This window comes from Drosophila santomea, unplaced genomic scaffold (genome assembly GCF_016746245.2).
Source record: "Drosophila santomea strain STO CAGO 1482 unplaced genomic scaffold, Prin_Dsan_1.1 Segkk79_quiver_pilon_misjoin1_scaf, whole genome shotgun sequence".
Lineage (NCBI taxonomy): Eukaryota > Metazoa > Arthropoda > Insecta > Diptera > Drosophilidae > Drosophila > Drosophila santomea.
Genome location: NW_025319012.1, coordinates 469,710 through 488,079, shown reverse-complemented (window position 1 = coordinate 488,079; position 18,370 = coordinate 469,710). Strand labels below are relative to the sequence as shown.

The following is an 18,370-nucleotide window of genomic DNA, read 5'->3' as shown; positions in this document are numbered from 1 at the left end:
GCAAGGATATAAAATTAATAATAAACCCTGTTAAGTGCGCAATGCATGAGTAATATTAGTTGGTAAATGATTTAATCTGTGCCTGCAACCTATGCTTATTCCATTCATCAAAATATAAAAGGCTCGTGGTTATCTCCGATGTTAATTGGAATGAATCCAGTTTAAATCGGGTGGTCTTGTTTGTGTACTTGTTTAAAGTTTTAAAAAAAAATTATCAGGCATTCATGTAGACAATATTTGCTTTTCGAACTGGATAGATCCAGTGCTTTTAGCGCCGTGCAAATTTAGCGACTTAATACCAATGTAAATATGGCCATTAAGCGAGGTAAACACAAGTGTAAATATAATGGCAACTGTCAGTTGGTCTGCGATAAGACCTGATTTGCATTATTGACCAAATTTTATTAGCAGCAGCAGTAAGCTTATCTGTCGAGTGCGGAATAACTGAAGGTTCCCAATGGAGCAATTCGTCTGTACAACGATGGTAATTGCTGATGCTGATAAATCTGAGGGCAATGTACGAGTCGGATTCTGTATTTGTCCCGAATTGAGCAATTGCATCCGTTTGTTTCGGTATCTGCTGGGATAAGTGTCGGCCACCTCATTATATAAAATTGGTAGTCAATTTTAGATGATACCTTAATGCATTTTTCCCGTCTCCAAATTCAATTGTTCAAATGGCCGTGAACTCCAAAGGCTTTTCTACAAATTCAATTTAGCGTTTTAAAATCAGTGACGTTGATTACAATCCACTAACAGTTGGGCAACTAATCGACTTCTTTCGAAAGGTTAATGCTTAATAGATTGCATAGTTTAATTAGTGCACTACTTTGATAGAAATTTAAAGAAATATACTTTGTTTATTTTAGGCAGGCGAAGTATAACTATATTTTAGAATGGAATTTTCTAAAAATTCAGAAAATAACAAATAATTTTCAAAATCGTTTACAGCGTTGTGCTTTCAAGAACTGAGCAACGATTTAATTGATTTCTTCGCACATCGCCAGCCACCAGACACCACCGAAATGTGTTAATATTTAACTTGAGTTTACTTTATACTCTTGGCCACCTTGGGGCTAAGATGTAAATCGGATTGCTTCTCCGCCGAACCCCTTCCGCTGTCTACCCCCTTCATAAACTTACATGTTTATTTTGGCTCATAAGGACGACTAATCGATAAAAACGTAAAATCTGAGTTCAGGATTAGCCAGCGGTAATTAATTTACATTTGAAAGGTCGAGCGGTATTCAAATAGAACTATACTATATTATTTAATATAACCAATTGGGAATTGGTATATACATACATACATATAATACGCATATGCCTTATGTATATTTTGGCGAGCAGCCAATTGAGCGACTTTTAGGAAAAGATATTTAAATATGCCAAAAATATACATTTTTGTAATGTGCAGAAGATTTGAAGATTGCAAGCGTTAGAGTGGGTGTGGCAAAGTTCAGGAATAAAAAATTTTAAAACGGAGGCGTCACTAGTAGTGGCATGGTTTATCTCCAATCTATCTAGCTTTTATATTTATAGTTTTAAATAGTTTTATAGTTATACGCACGGACAAGGCCAGATCTACTCAGCTAGTAATGAAGATGATGAAGAATATATATTTTTTGTATTTATCCGTTTACATCGTACACACTTAACAACGAATCTAGGATACCCTTTTACTCTTCAATAACAGGTACATGTACGAGTTGCGTTTGCGGTGACTATACTATGTATAAGCGGGAAGAAATTTTCGATTACTACAAAGAAATATAAAGTTTTATTGATTTCTCTTCGCTAATTTACCTTCTAGTTAAGTATCGTTAAGCAAATGTTTTGCAGCTGTCAGTGCCGCACGTTAATGTCAACTTTGTTTGTTTGCTCAGGTTCCTGAACTTTTCCCAATCGTTTTGGGGTTACGCTTTCGGCAAAGACTAATCGATAAAATCGGCAACAAGGGAATGTGGTTTACGCCATCGCAGTTGCAGTTGCAGGTCGAAATTATTTGTAAACAAATCAAAACCAATTGATTTATGAAAAATACATCAGCGAGTGACCACGGCAGAGATGGAACTGAACAAAAGCCCCTCGAACCGGTTAAAGGCGATTATACAGAATGCGAACTTGGGGACTACTAACTTGGCCGGAATATAAACTATTGCGCTTAACAGGCACAAATATATCGTTTAATCCATACATTTCCCTACACATGGGTTTCTGAAAATTGCGGCGTAGCAAACTTGAACTTTACGGTTTACGAGCCTAAATAATTATCCATGTGTGGATGGATTCGATTGGTCTAGGAAAATTATTTTAGCGTCGTAAACAACTTCTGAATAAAATATGTACATATCTAGATGTACTGTTGCGATTCCATTTTATTTACATTGGAAAGGCATAAGTTGGAAAGCGAATGACAGCAGGTGGTAAGCAAACGGGTAATGACATATTTTATCATTGTTATCAGTTAACAGTTTTGAGAGATAAGAACACATATTTGCATTGCTTATTTTCAACGATTGCTTTTAATATCTCTTGCCATTATGCAGTCAAGGTTCAGGGGAAGTGTGCATTGATTATTTGCTGGCACGACTGACTTTGTATGCAGCACCTATTTATTTGAAAATACATTTTAAATGCCGTATTTTCCCAGCCTATAATAATATTTTAGGGACCTCACTTGTTCTACTTATGCATTTGGTTGCAAAAAGGGGCAAATGTAAAATGTACCCAAAATATTTAAAGTAGAAGAGGATAAAACAACAAGAGAGAACGCTATGGTCGAGTTTCCCGACTATCTGATACCCGTTACTCAGCTAGTGGAAGTGCGGGAGAGAGTTTTCAACACTGACAATTTTTGGCGGTTTGTGGGCGTTAGAGTGTGCGTGGCAAAAAGTTTTTTTTGCAAATCGATACAAATTTACAAGACTAATACAAAAATGAAAAAATATCAAACAATTTTTCAAAAGTGTGGGCGTGGCAGCTTTGGGCGGTTTGTGGGCGTTAGAGTGGGCGTGGCAAAAAGTTTTTTGCAAATCGATAGAAATTTACAAGACTAATACAAAAATAAAAAAATATCAAAACATTTTTCAAAAGTGTGGGCGTGGCAGCTTTGGGCGGTTTGTGGGCGTTAGAGTGGGCGTGGCAAAAAGTTTTTTGGAAAATCGATAGAAATTTACAAGACTAATACAAAAATGAAAAAATATCAAAACATTTTTCAAAAGTGCGTTAGAGTGGGTGTGGCAACATGAATCGACAAACTTGCTCTGCTTCTATGTCTTGGGAGTCTGTATGCTTAATCTCAATTTTGTAGTTCCTGAGATCTCGACGTTCATACGGACAGACAGACGGACGGACAGACGGACATGGCCAGATCGAGTCGGCTATTGATCCTGATCAAGAATATATATACTTTATATGGTCGGAAACGCTTCCTTCTGCCTGTTACATACTTTTCAACGAATCTAGTATACCCTTTTACTCTACGAGTAACGGGTATAAAAAGTAAAAAATCATTTTGCAACTGCGACAAATTGACGATGAGAAGGAGAAGCGCGTGATGGGTCGAGGCCCCAAAATGTGGCTTCTGATTCACAATGTTTATGCTAAAAAATGAGAGGGGGGGTATAGTCTAATAGCTTTCTTTCTTGTTTTAATTCCTATTGGAGAACGACTTTGATGACTATCTAAAAGGAAAGCAGTGTAAAATATGTTATTTTTCCAAGTAAATTCTCGTATTTTGATCTTAGAAAAACCCACTTAAGTTACCAAACCAATATTAATACTACGTCGTCTACTTAAGTACGAGTTTGCGAGACCTAAAACACTGACCATTAAGTGAAAGAGCCCTTCTCGAGTGACTTTAGTTATTATCTAACGAGGAAGCAAATTCCTAAATGAGATCACCGAACTGATAAAATATTTCTTGCATTTGGGCGACTGGACGTAATTAAAAGCTTAAAAGTCAATTTTCGATATTTTTCGCCTTATTCCTAAATGAATTTTCGGCTATGCCGTTGGACTATGGACAATGGACTATTTGAGATATTGCTCAACTGTTTACAGGTCAAACAAAAGGAATAATTGTTTGATTGTGGCCAAGGCTTAATGATTTAGAGTCAAAGTTTTAAACTTATCATACATCGAATTCTGTGGTCGTACAAAGACAAGCCACCTTTTATCAGTATTATCTAAATGAGCTTTGGAACTTATAGTACTTACTGTTGTTAAAGATATGCACAGGTCAGCAGCAACACGTTTCTAAAATGTCAATTGAAATGGATTGTTTTTTAAGGGATAGGAATCTAGGAAACAATTTTCTTAGGAATTCATGGCTCTTTCCTGTTGCTCGGAGTTATTATAATTGCTATCATTTTTACAAGGCTACTGACAAGCACCTACACGGTACGGGCTTATAATTAACGAAACACGTAAGATAACAAATGTATACTGTTGTTTACATTCATTTTCATAGCTCGTATCTTAATTTATTGGCTGATAATTGATAATGAAATCAACTTGATTGACGATTTAATTTTGACAATTTTTTGACTGGCCTGTTTAGCAAAGCGCTATATTTATGTATGTATGTATGTACATATGGTATGAATTTATGTTTGCTCTATATACATGTTTGCTCTATACTTACTATATACAGCTATATACAGTGAAACGTGTTTCTTGACTCATTCAGTGAAGTTGGTCTCTTAGCATCGGAATGTTAAGATCTAGTAATTTTCAAATTAGATAACTCAGTGGAAAAACATCGAATCAAGAATCAAAGTATGATGCCATGCTGCTCCATGTTATCAGGCTGGCAACAACAAATATGTAGACACATGTACATACGTAGGCCGCGACAGCAACAATTACAAATGTTTTGTATGTAGTCAAAAAAACATCCGTACATAGAATCGTACTTTGGGATTCGGATTTAAAAGCGGGAACGTATAAGTGAAGCAAGACGAATGGAGAACTGAAAACAAGGAGAATGATTGAGCCGGCAAAATACCAAAATAAACTCAAGTGATCTCTCTGAGGAAAAATATTGAAGATGGTCTATAAATACATGAGGAATACAGCACAAACGTCTGTATAACCTGCAAATATTTATCTTACGTACAGATACATACGTGGTAACTGCATTGAAAAAATCATTTTTTAGACACTTTTCTAGTTACTGATTCTTAAGAAAATAAAAACTACATCGGAATGTGTACACTATTCCCCAGCCCTCGTTAATAATTTTAAAAAGTATAAACTCTTAGATTAATATTAGTTTTCAGTGTATATTTATCATCTTTACGCACGTTTTTCTTCTTCTCTCTTCGTATTCCTTTTCCGCAACAAATCAGCCGGCTGTTATTTCGTTTTCACTGCTTTTCTCACTCTCTCCTTTCTCACTCTCGGAGCGCTTCCGATTTTGTTTTGATTCGCACTGCAGATGATTGCAATAAATAATGCTTTCTAATTCATGCCCGTCCAACTGCTCAATGTGCATTAATATTTATTGACTAAAGAGGCGCAAATACATACATACATACATACATATGTATCTGGTTTTTTCACTACAAAAACTCACAAACTCAAAAGTAAAGAAAAAACACGGCTTGCTTCGGGTCGATTTACATATTTCCAGTTTCCCGAAACGTATCCGAATAGTTCCAAAATAATTTCTAATATAAAATCGAATTTCGCGACCCAGCCGGTTATGTATAAACAAACAGCTGCGCTCTCTGCAGTCGAGAACGGAATGCGAGAATTGGAGGAAAATATATTCGAAAGAATCGGCCCGATAACAGAGGTGTTCCAGCTGTTAGCAGAGCTTGGGTCTGTAAGTCACACTCGCTTAACAGCTGTTAGGAGAAATGTAGGAAGAAGGGTACAAATATATGGAAATAAAACCAAATGGCAAGAAAATAGTGTAAACAATAAATACTGAGAATATATCCCTCACCCATCTAACTATTTTTATTAAACTGTATTAAATTATATTAAAAAAATATAGCCCAATTTTATGGGACTAAATAAAATAGTTACCATAAGCCTTAAGATAAAACCATATTTTTATCTGCCTCACAAAAAGCCAACCCGATAAAACAATGGCATATGCACAGTGTCTTTTTTGTCTCAAAATAATTCAAAATAACGGAAAACGCAAACCAGCCACCTTAAATTCAAAAGAACATTGTTGGCAGTTGCCTAGCATTGTGGCCACTGTTGTGTAGTTCAATTTTGTGCAGTGAAGTTGACCATCAAAGGGTAGAAAAACCGATGTCCTGCTCCTGCAATGGAAATGGTTTTTTTTTGGTGGCACAGGCTGGGTCTGTGAGCAAGGATAACAACACGATTGTAATTCCTTGTTAATTGCAAGGGGCATGGTGCAAGTAAGTGAGAGAGGCACTTTTGATGCACATTTCAATAACGTGGCATTTCAATAATATCGATCCACAGTGGCCGCTGATGGCGTGGGCGCAGCTCTATTATCTTGGTCGGAAAACACGAAACAGAGACTGCGGCGTGCACATTATCCTTGTACTTGAACGACTGCAGCTGAGTGCACGTAATGGAATCCAAAGGATGGGGGATCATTTGGCTGAACTTCGTCGTCTGCAGCCTTGATTGAATGTCCCTAACGTTGATTTTATGGACCATTATATTACACTGTATAACTAGTGGCGTAGTGTACAGAAAAATATGTATGTTAAAATTAAAGCCTTTCAAAACACATAAAGGCATTCATTTGGAAGAAAACAAAAGCGCGTTAAACGGAAAGCTGTCAAAGTTTTACCGAAAGTGGGTGCTGAAGAGCAGAGCCCATATACACTAAAGGTTCATTAGACTGAATATTTTGTGCGTGTGTACGGCTTTAACTTTCAGCTGAAAAGATAGCAATAATAGTAATAACGCCCAGCAAGCCTCAAAGCTTTCCCGCTAGCGTCTATTATGTAAGCCCCAGGATTTTCCCAAGGACACGCCGCAGGACAGGCCAAAATAGTAAATCACACAGCGCCTCCATCTCTTTTGCTACCATTCATCAGACAGATTGAAAGCCATGGGAAACAGAATACAACAAAAATACAATTTTATAACACATACCACGTTTGCAATGGCCATAGACGTAGTACAAAGGACACAGTAACACAGCAGTCAGCAAGTCTGGATACAACAAGAAGGAAGGCTAGCTTCTGCTTTCGAAACTTATATACCCTTCAAGTAACTAATGATGTTAGCTGAATAATACAATTGTTATAACATTCAAGAAATATCGTATATCGTATTTCAATCGAAATAATTCCGAAATTTAAACACTTTATGATCAAAAACAACGACACTATCATGTCTTCATTATTATTTTTAATTTATTTCCCTTAGCGTTGCAGGCTTCTGACTGAAATAGAAAAAGCCAACCAGGTTTTCACTTTTTGGGGCTACAAAAGTTGACCATAGTTATGGATTTGGCGCACCAATATAATGTGAACTACAATAAAACCATATTTGCTCACAGAGTAAAGGTTTTTATTGCTTGGCTAATAGCTACAGCAAAGAATGAAAGCACATCTCGGTGTTTCACTCAGGAAAGCTATATATACAGTATACATACATATGTATATACATATGTTATTATTTTGAAATGGTGCATAAAATGTAGATTAATTAACATGCCAATTCAATCAGTATATTGAGAGCAGAAGGTGTCCTAAGGTTGCAGCCTTTGTCCGCATGACGGAACGCATCAACAAAAACAACCACAAGGACAATAGCAAATCGCTTGCGATGGCATCCGCATTATATAAAACGGCCACACACCCACACTCTTGCTCGCGCACCAGACACCCATCGAAAATACAGGAAGTGTTGCCTGCTTTTGAGAGCTGAATGCAGATGTGATTGTTTTTGTTATTGTTTCGAGTTGCAGTAGTAACTTGTAACTTGTAAAAATCGCGTCGGCATGGACAATTTGTTTTTGTTTAGCGTAGGCACCGTTACATGCGCACAGGAGAGCCCCAAAAACATCTGTTTGCCGATATCCTTGGAAGGCGCGTGGGAGAGAGTAACGGCAACTTGGAGAGACCGATACAAATTTTTCTGCACCTTATGTCAGAATGTTTTTTGCGGAGGACATTGCTTTCGGCAAAGTCAAATTGTGAAGAAACGAGACGAAAAGTCGGTTAATGTAATACGCAACATCGGGTTCCGTTTTTATGAAATTCTCATATCATTTAACAAAGCGACATAATTAAACACAAGCTAATTATTATGTAAGAGGGGAAGAAACTTACCGTTATTTTCCTAGACACGCCTAAATAGATTTTTTGACTCCTAATATATCTTATCAACGATTTCTTCCAGCTTTTTGGGGTTATTCCGGTTCAACATTTTTAACTTTGCATTCCACCGTTAGGGGGTTTCATTTTGCATTTAGCACTATGCGGAAAGCACTAGCACACACACAGCCGGGAATCAACTTTATGTTAATTTTCTTTATTTTGCATGGGAGAGGGGCGACGGCAGAGGCAGCGGCGCTTACAGCGAGCGCTTTCGCACGTTGAAGTTTTGCATCAAATTCGCCGTTTTCATGTAAACGGCAAATAACTTGATGTGATTCTTGTGGAAACTGGTGTACTTGCTGCTGAAGAACCGCCGCTGGCACATTTTCACTGCCGATTCGATGAAGACGCGTTGATGACTGAATTTTCCTCGCGACGCAACTCCAGATTTTCCAGCCCCCGCAGGACATCCGCCAGGAATGGCACTTGCTCCGATTGTTTTGCGATAGACCGGCTATTGGTTCGCAAAATGAACCAGTCGTACACGTAAACAAATATGTATATTACGTACATACTTTATATTAGGCCCCCAGAAAGTCATTTATCGAAAAGTCTAAATAGATTCAAGATTTTATGCGGCTGAGAAGCCCATTAGCAAACGAATCAATTTTAGCACAATCCAGGCCACCATTAAAATAATCGTAAGCTTTTTGTTCAATAACAAACAAGGCTAATTTTATTCCATGTCATTCAAAACTAACAGTTCCCAAGCAAAATTCATCCCAAACACCGGTTTTTCTTTGTGCGTTCAAGCGTGCGTTGAGCGGTCAAACGATCCGGGAACATGAAAAACAATCAAGTGACTCAACGCTTAAGTACCCGAGAAGAACACTAAAGAATTTCTTATCAAATATGGAAAGTACAGGGCGTTAAGAGAGCTTTACATCCTGGGAATAAGGGAACCGATCTCTAGGGAGTGCACAACGTACGAACTAAACGATAAGTATATAATTAGTCTTTTATCAAAATCACAAAATCACTAAGCAGGAAATCAACGCAGGCCGAGATCGTTGAGTGAGCAACGGATAGAGATCACAGCTTGCAGAGGCAGAACAACAGTGGTATAAAGGCTCCGATGGCGATGAAAACTGGTAGAAGGATCGATGAGTCGTCCATGGAGTACGGATTCGGCTGGCGGGGGCCACTGTAAGCCCGCTTTGTGTCCGATTGCTGAAAAGACTGATCGTTGCCCAGCTTGTCGACTTGCTGCTCGGACAGCTCTTCCTCAAACTCATCGTCGTCGAGGTCCTCGTCATCCTCATCGATGTCGCCCCGCTGGTTGCGCACCACCCTCTCTGCCTGCTGTCCTATCTTCGGTTCTGCATTCAGCTTACCCTCCGGTTTAATCCTCTCAGTCGCTTCGGAGCCATGCATTCGCGGAACCAGGGAGATGTCTCCCTTGAGCAAGGCGAAGGCATTGATCTTGGGATTATCCAGTGCCCCCTTTATGAAGTCCAGCCGGAGGCGGCCATTTCGCACATCGGACATCTCGCCCTCATAGTTCAACCGTCCGTTGTTAATCTTAAAGTACACGATCTCATCGTGTGCCGAGCCCCTGCCCACCTGGTTATAGATGTCCAGCTGACGGATAACCGTGTGCTTGCGGTTTAGGAGCACATCGAAAACCTTCTTCTGTGGCGCATCGAAGTACACCTCGCAGAACTTCATTATTAAGGCGTAATCTCCATCACCATCACTGGGTAAATCGTACCCAAATGTGGTGGTGTGATACCGCTCGGTCCTGTAGAGAACCTCGTCATGTTCCTGTACCCGGCCGATCATCAGCAGGTGTTTTCCATAGTCAGAAGCTATTCCAATTCCTTTGAGAGGATCCGCATCGTATTGAACGCCATTAAGATCGGTGTGCTCATCCCCGCCAGCGTTGACCGCGTATATAACTTTCAGGGGTTCCGCAAGTGCGCAGGTACCGATAAGGATTAGCAGCACGAGCACCGACATCCAGGTCCTTTGGCCACTTGCTCGCAAGTAGTTCCGGAAAATCCCCTTATTGCATGCTACGTTGCACATGCCAGCAGTAGTTGTTTTTTTTGTGCGCCGGAGCTTTGTTTGTAGCATTTTCCTTGCTTTGCGGAACTTTTTTCTGGCGTCTAGTTTTTGGGTATTAAATACCCAACAAATTCCGTCGCCTATCTATTACTGAATGATTTTCGGGGCCGGAATACATCCATTTACAAATTTATTTCTATACAGTGCAGTCTTTTCTCATGTACCAGAGAACCAGAGAACTGTTCATTGGAACCAGTATTTTTGAACACCGGTATTTTACTAAATTGTTGTAATACGCATAATACATATCTACCAATAATCTTAAACAAGAAATGAACAGATTGTAGAGCACTTAAATAACATAATAATGATGTAGAAAATAACGCGTTCATTTTTTTTATTGCTTGAATGGCATACTTCTTGTTCATACACTAGTTGATTCCAGTATCTATTGTTAATAAAAATTAAAACATTTCAGAAAAATGTGTTCTACTTTTTATCTTAATTCTTAATTAATTTAAATTTTAATATTATGATCTCCCAAGAGTGACCATTAACACTTTGTGAGATGTTTCAGTATATTGCTGTTAGTATATTTCCTTGGCGCCACTGGGCGGGCACACTGAGCCACACGTGCATTGATGTGATTGAATTTTGCTGGTAGAATAACCCACGGAAAGTGGTAAAAAAAGCATTAAATTAGAAAAACTCCTGCCAACAGACAGTGCGAAGCACTGAGGATTACCAGAGCATCAAGTGCTTAACTGGAAAATCATGAATTTCGACGACGAAGACCGTTTGGAGCTGCAGTTTCTGGCAGGCGGCAACATTGTGGAACATGCGCCCGTATTCTCTCCCGATGGAAGGTTATTATTCAAACTAGTACTATATGGTACTAAGTATGTAACACCCTGATTCCTGTTCCACAGATTTATGTTCGTGCGGTGTCAGACAAAGGTGCAAGTATATGCCACCAGTACGGGAGAACTTACGCGAGTTCTGGATGAAGCCACGGCGCCACTGATCAGTTTGGAATTGGATCGGAAGCAGCCGGATTTGCTGATAGGGTGTACGAGTACCGCAGAGCTGTTCCGTTGGAACTGGCGGGCTGGTGTGCTGAAAAACACCGTGTCCTTGACCCTGGGTAATGGAGAAACTATTCTAACCTGCCACCTTATGAATCTGTACAAAGGAGGCGACACAGCCTGCGCCTTTGTCACCGCGAAGGGGAAGGGTGGCGAACAGGTTAACTGGCTTGTGATTAATACGAGCACGGGCGAAAAGATCGATGTTAACTGCGGATTGAAGCTGAAGTGAGTTCTCGTCTTTGGTTTTCTTTCCGAATGCTATGTAACTTATCTTAAAGCATCAAAACATATTACTAATAATTTGAAAAATTGGAATATTGGACATGCTTTAAATATTTGTTAATTCGCAGGCGTCGCACTCCCCTCGTAGACGTGGGAAAAGGACAGTTTAAATACATTATTCTGGCTCAGGGCTTTTACATATATTTCGTAAACTATGAGAACTGGACATTTTGCCGTTACAAGAGCGCCAAGCACCATACTATTACCTGTGTGAAAATGAGTCCCTGCGAAATGGTGGCAGCAACCGCCGATTCCGAGGGTCGGATCTATGTTTGGCGTAATTTTGAACAACAAAATTCGATGAGCAACACGCTCTTTCACTGGCATCACACGGAGGTGACCAGTCTCGCATTTTCGCCATCTGGCGGGAGCATCTACAGCGGTGGACATGAGTGCGTCTTGGTCAAGTGGGCTGTGGCCTCGCCTGACTATCGCAAGTATCTGCCCAGAATGTCCAGTGTGATCCGACATATTGTGGTCAGCGATGACAACGATAATGTACTGGTTTGCACGGAGGACAATGCCATTCAGCTGATTAGCGGTAGTGAATGCATAATTAAATCCACTGTTCAGCATTTTACGTACGAAACCAATGATAAGACGGGACAAAGTAAGTTCCCCTTGGGACTCCGTTTAAATCCGAGGACCAATACTTTGGTACTAAATGGTCGATCAGGACATTTACAGTTTTATTCGGCTTACACCAAGAGCTTGCTGTATAATGTGAGTGATAATTAAGTTTCGTGCCTACGTTTTATATTTAAATATGATATATCTTTCTTCGTAGCTTCGCGTGGTGAATACTAATGTTCATAGTGAGAAGGCAAATCACATTATTTACAAAACGCGTATTACTAGAGCAGCTTTTAATATCAATTGGATGGCCACCGGAGAGGTGTACAATGATCTGGTGAACTTTGCGGAAGTGCGCCTGAAATTCTGGCATTATAATGAAAGACTACAAAGGTAACTTTAAATCTGAAAATTCATTTAGATCAATAAACAATAAATTTATATTTTTCCCTGCAGTTACATATTAAACACGGAAATTGAACTGCCTCATGAAAATGGTTTTAAGGCAATAATCTTTTCCAATCAGTTCCAAGTGGATAATTTGCGTTGTGCCACCGCAGGTGAAGACAACGTAATTAAAGTGTGGGGCCTTACGGATTCCGAAAACATTTATAAGCGCGGAACAATGTGGTGTTGCCTGGCGCAGACCAGCTATCGAAACCTTCCGATTGGTTCCTTGTGCTTTTCCCAGGACGGGTCTCTGTTGGCCGTTGGTTATGGCAACACTTTGGCGCTCTATGATGCGAGGAATCCACGGCTTCCCCTCCAAACTCTCAGCTGTCCTCCTGGCTTAGATGGTGTTATATCCAAAGCTCAACTGAGATTGGCCCAAACTCCACTTAATGGTGCGAGAAAAGAATTTACACAACAAAGGCAGCAATTGTGGGCTCTGCTAAAGGCTCTGATAAATAGTAATGATGAAAATTTAATACAGCAGGCGAAGGATTTAATAGTTGGTCCTCCTGCCAAAGCCAAACTTGTTAGTCAACTAGAGAATTCCAGCAAGGAGATGGTATTTAAGTACATCATGAAAATGCCGGAACTCGGTTTGCATCAAAAATTGCAACTGCTGCGTCGTTTTGGAGTTGAATGTTCAGTCCCAGATGCCCATCGGGATAGGTTGCAGCATCTCCAGCAAAGAGCTGTGATTCCACAAGCCACGAAGCTGAGACTACGCAAATTGGAGTTCCGACTGCATCGCCTGCACCCGCGACACTTTTTCAAAGCTAAGCAGCGACTAAGTCATGTCAACAATCGGCGGCAGAAATTCGAGAACTTGGTGCCGCAAGATGTTATGAACCTGTTCAGTGTCCTAAAGCTGGATGAGAGTAGTAAGCCGAAAAAGGAAAAGAAAGGGAAATCTAAGCTAAATGACAGTAGTAAAACCAACATGAAAACCAAGAAAATCCCTGTAAACGCGGCTCCCCTGCAAGGGCTGGCGCAGATTTCACACGTGCAATTTGGAGCCGGGGATCAGGCTCATCTGGTGGCAGTCTGCACTGAATCTAGGGTTCTCATATGGAATTTGCTGACGCTGCGATTGCAGGCGGGCTTAAAACTATCTGTCTGTCACCTGGCCTTTGATCCGCTCACCAACTTAATGGCTGTAATAACTAAAAATGATGAATGTACGTTTCTTTTCGGCCTTTATGAATTTTTAATTTATTTCAATCACGTTTTATTCTTTAGTGCATGTGTTCCAACCAAGTGTTCCGCTGCCCCTCTATCAGCGCAGTAATCTACCCAAAACACATGGTTTGGCCTGGTTGCCTAGGAGACAGCCTAGGCAGAGCTCCATAAATGTGGACTGGCAGGCGCAGTCAACGCTGCTAATGCTGACCCACTCCCAGGAGATCGCGTGCCTGGCGCTACCGGGTCAGAGTCCATCTGATGATGCGCCTACACCGATCAGTTTTTCCCAGCCCAGTGCTACCACAGATATTATTTTGAAGCACGCGACTTTCGGAATCCATGTTATCAAGCCGCTGCAGGTTTCCGGGGAGTCCCTGGAGAAACACGGTCCACTGATTGTGGGACGGGAAGAACACAGTGCCGTCAGCGCGGTAAGTTAAAATTTTAAAATGCTTTGAATGCGTTTATCTTTTTATTCAATTTAAGAAGTAGTACAAAGTATATTAACACCTTGTTTTAATCCATTTTATTGCCATTGTTAGCTTCTTCCTACCCATTCAAAATTTTAAATTTAAAAGCTAACAAGTGTTCTTAGTTGTTTTATTGAAATCTTACTTAACTATGAAGTACAATTGGTAAGACTTATTATAAGTTTCAGAAATGGTATATTTGGTAGTATATATTTGATTTAGCTTTGGTCTGGTTAGAAATCCTTCAAAAAATGTTCTTTTAATTGATCTTTTGGTTCAGTCGTTTTGAGTATTGGGGACAATTGTCTGTGGGTCTTATACTATTTTTTCTTTCGCTTGAGGACATCGCCCAGTCGCGGCGCCGTAGGAACTCGCAAATGGCGACAGCGACGCATCATCAGGACATCATGTTTAAAGTATCGCAGACAGTGCCATTGAGGCACTTTTGGCATCAATTGTTGGTGCTGGAAGAGGAATTATATAGGGAAATTTAACATAATCTTATCGAACTATTGTAATTTGAAGAGCGATATAATTTTATGAAAATGTGTCAGGAGAGAAGAAGGGTTTTTCTATGGCATTAACATGTTGTTTTCTCTCAATCTGAAGTCAACTTTTTTCGCCACGAAAGTCACCGTACTTTTGTGCCTTTTGTTTTTTTGTTGCGGTGTTCTTTTGTGTTTTGTTATTTGCGCCCAACCAGCGTTCAACTCAATTTAAATAATTTCCATTGAGATTTATAACGTAGTTTTCTCGAAGTGCGATTTATTTTTGGAACCGCCATTCAATTGTGTCTTGTGTAAATAATGTGAGTTTAAGCAGCCTAGCAACTGAATATTATACGATTTCAGCTTGTGTTTCTCAACCGTAGACGTTTTCTCACATGATACCTAAGTGAGACTATGATTAGCCAAAAATATTGCATAGCATTCTAGCAATCAGCTGAACTTCACTAAACAAATTTGGGGTAGTCCTTTCCAAAGATCACGCAGTAATCAGTTGTTATTTTTGAGAATAAATTTATTGCTTTGTTTATTCCATCAAGGGTCGTCTTCATGCGAATTGATAAGGGATCGTTTCCATATAGAATATTATATAAACGGCTGTCTCGTTGTGTTTTCAAAAGAAAAAAGTCTTTTCTCTCATATTTATGTAGAACTTACGATTAACTATACGTTTCAAACGTTTGTTGTACATGGTATAATAACAGTTGCTTTCCCCAATTTCCTTTTCTTCTATTTTAAAATCGGCTTTACGTAATGATCATTTCCTACGGTTGCTGTTTTATGTTTTTAATGTAGTAATAACTTTGAAATGAATACTATATATATATTTTTTATTGCGTTTCTCTTAAAAACGAAATGTGTGGTAGATGTTACGTAAATTATTTATGAGATGCTGAACCTTGACGTGCTATATAGTGTTTTCTCATTATGGCTATAATCCCCCGCTGTTCTTAGTTTAAAAGCAATCTTTTAATTAAGATTGCACTCTGCATTTTGTTTTTCTCGCGGCACTCGACACCCACTTTTAATTAGCGAGTTTGCATCTCCTGAAAAGTGCAGCTGGCATCCATTTTATTTTGGAACGCGAGTGAAGTCATTGCCCCAAATTCGTACCCCCTGCTGTACTACTCCATTTTCGCCCTGCCCCTTTGGCTCCCTATCATCCGCTCACCTCATTCACAATTGGCACAGGTCCAGCTTTTGCCCATGCGAAGAATGCAAGGCACAGTAGGGAAACGACAGCTACAAAGTTGGGCCACATTTTCCGATTTTCCCAATCCGTTTCCGGATACGGGTGCGGAGGAGAAGTGTCTGTGGAGTTCTACAATGTCTTTGCCTTGCACACTGCACAGTTCGAAATGTTGTTTATTTTTTAGTCGCTCGAAAATCGTTTAATCTGGATTCTGGCACTTTGTCAGTTGCAGGCGAGGATGAGCCTTTGTCCGCCTTTATTTCCGTAAACTTTAGTGGCACGCGCTTCCGGCTGTCTTCTTTCCGGATAACGGTTGTTGCTGCGGAGCACAACGGTAAAATGTTGAGCTGTCGCTGCGGCTCTCGGCAATTTATACTCGCAGCTCCGCACTTCGGCTGCGGCACGAGCTTCGGCCTCGTCCGCTCTCCGAATACTTTGTTATGTTATTATTTTTGTGAGTCGAGCCGAGCTCGCTCTTTTGTGCTCTTTGCTCTGATGACTTGTGCACTTGCCATTGCTTCCATTGTGAATGGGCAACGAGGGACTGGTGCAAACGCACTGCCCACCGCTGCACAGTGGGATGCAGAGCTGAAAACATAAAGTCATAAAATAATACTTATATTTGGTTAAAAGAATGTATAAAAACATTATGTGATTTACGGAGGGCCAATGCTTGTTGAAATAAGAAATTTCGATTTCTAAAATAAAGTTTATGCCAAGTAAAAACAAGAAATTAAAACGAAATTTTTCCTGATTTCTGTTTGCTCTTTCTGGATTGTAAGTACAATGTTATAATTTGTAATTACAAAATATCATGTGTATTATTCTGAAGTATAATAAGGCATAGTTGGAGTTCGGACATAGTTTTCTCAATAAGTTTTCCTAATTTCTGTAGCATTATGCCCATGAATTGAACCCATTTCGCCTTTTCCCCTACCCGTAATTTGCGATTGAAGCTTGTTGCGAGAATTTTCCATTGCGTGCTTGCGACACTTTTGTTTTCCCCAATAGTACTCAATTCGGCGTTGTAAATTCTCACGTCACTGTTACTTCGAGCAATATGCTTCTTGCTTAAATTACTTTCGCCAATTACCGTATTTCTTCGAGGATTTATACCAGTTTTAGCCGGTTTCTAAAGCTGAACTGAACTCTGGCTTGTCGCTTTGAGTCATCAATGAGTGCTTCTTCCTGGAAAAAAGAATAATATTTTGCAATTTTGCAACTTTGCCACTTTACAAACTGACAGACATGTGTGCACTTGGATTGTTTTTGCCAATGTTGTTTGCACTGAAATGGATCAACAATATCCACAGGCGACAAGCGCTTGCGCGAAGGTTAATAGACACATATCACTCGGCACATTTAAAAGACGTTCAGCAATGACAAAACGGAAAGCCGAACAATAATCATGTGAACTTGGACCGCAATCTCGACACCCAAAAAATCCAGTTTTGCCTACGGACAATAGTGTTGGTTCTTCGCCTTATTAAAAGTTATGAGCACTCGTGATAGTGCCCTTAAAGAGGTATACTTACATTGATGGAGTTCTGCAATAGCGTGGAATAGTACTGCGTTAATAGCATTGAACATTTTTTGAGTAGTTAATCTAATTATACATAAATAATACAGCCAAAATTTAATGTTAATTAATTCAAACAAGAAAGTACAGATAGATCTAGCTACTTTTAAACACAAAAATCGGTCAGCATAGTCACTAGTATCACAGCTTTTGAACTTCAGCAAGGTCAATGTCAATTAATGATTTTTTTGTGTTACAGTTTGTTAATCTTTCCGCCCACACTATGCCTGCCATGAGCCTTATTTGTGGCGAATTCGTTAAATCGCTGCTGACCCCGGCGGATTCCACCTCGAGGCACTCATCATCATCCGCGAAAGATGGCTTATTGACCAATGGAGGAACCGTCAATGGCAATGGAGTGGAGCACCGGGACAGTGATGAAGAGCACGACGACGAGGAGCTGGGTGAGGAGGCAAAGAGCACGCTGACAACCCGGAAAACGCTGCTGAAGCAGGATGAAAAGCTGGTGGATTTCCCGCTGAAGGGAGAAACTGACTTGCAGGGTCTGGATAACCGATTAAGAATCATCACAGCGCTGAGAACCAAACTGAGGATTTGAACGTAAACAAATATACTAGTTGTTCCTAAGCAGTTATTAATTCTTCTATTTTTGTATAAGACAAGACAATACAAGTTTTAATACAAAAAGCTGGTTTTTTACATGGAAACCAGGTCCACTATATGATATGTAGTTGCAAATTCTGCTCCACA

At 39.8% G+C, this 18,370-nt stretch overlaps 5 protein-coding genes across 35 annotated transcripts in view; 1 reads left to right on the top strand and 4 right to left on the bottom strand.

The window, feature by feature from the left end:
- The window catches only part of LOC120457750 (sodium/hydrogen exchanger 3), a 29,120-nt gene extending 20,709 nt beyond the window's left edge, over nucleotides 1-8,411 (bottom strand). For 13 of the 31 annotated variants that reach the window (XR_006356539.1, XM_044006773.1, XM_044006782.1 and 10 more), the window contains exon 1: nucleotides 5,310-5,752. The gene's annotated coding sequence lies outside the window, so the exon portion shown is untranslated. Of the gene's footprint in view, nucleotides 1-5,309; nucleotides 5,754-8,282 lie in introns of those variants that run through there. The other 18 variants (XM_044006789.1, XM_044006778.1, XM_044006786.1 and 15 more) reach the window with 6 other exon arrangements.
- Nucleotides 8,412-8,508: 97 nt separating this feature from the next.
- LOC120457749 lies at nucleotides 8,509-8,759 on the bottom strand. Its single transcript, XM_039645248.2, has one exon. The coding sequence runs from the start codon at nucleotides 8,653-8,655 to the stop codon at nucleotides 8,527-8,529; it is 129 nt and encodes a 42-aa protein (XP_039501182.2). The 5' UTR covers nucleotides 8,656-8,759; the 3' UTR covers nucleotides 8,509-8,526.
- A 218-nt stretch (nucleotides 8,760-8,977) lies between these two features.
- LOC120457748 (malectin) lies at nucleotides 8,978-10,610 on the bottom strand. The gene has a single exon (XM_039645247.2). The coding sequence runs from the start codon at nucleotides 10,404-10,406 to the stop codon at nucleotides 9,363-9,365; it is 1,044 nt and encodes a 347-aa protein (XP_039501181.1). The 5' UTR covers nucleotides 10,407-10,610; the 3' UTR covers nucleotides 8,978-9,362.
- A 338-nt stretch (nucleotides 10,611-10,948) lies between these two features.
- On the top strand, nucleotides 10,949-18,307 carry LOC120457754 (WD repeat-containing protein 75). The gene is made up of 7 exons (XM_044006768.1): nucleotides 10,949-11,203; nucleotides 11,267-11,650; nucleotides 11,776-12,430; nucleotides 12,495-12,673; nucleotides 12,737-13,908; nucleotides 13,970-14,343; nucleotides 17,859-18,307. Exons 1-7 carry the CDS (start codon nucleotides 11,112-11,114, stop codon nucleotides 18,216-18,218), a joined length of 3,216 nt encoding a protein of 1,071 aa, XP_043862703.1. The 5' UTR covers nucleotides 10,949-11,111; the 3' UTR covers nucleotides 18,219-18,307.
- Nucleotides 14,499-16,426, bottom strand: LOC122756621. The gene is made up of 2 exons (XM_044006771.1): nucleotides 16,060-16,426; nucleotides 14,499-14,846 (listed from the first exon to the last, which is right to left on the bottom strand). Exons 1-2 carry the CDS (start codon nucleotides 16,147-16,149, stop codon nucleotides 14,703-14,705), a joined length of 234 nt encoding a protein of 77 aa, XP_043862706.1. The 5' UTR covers nucleotides 16,150-16,426; the 3' UTR covers nucleotides 14,499-14,702.
- Nucleotides 18,308-18,370: the final 63 nt, after the last annotated feature.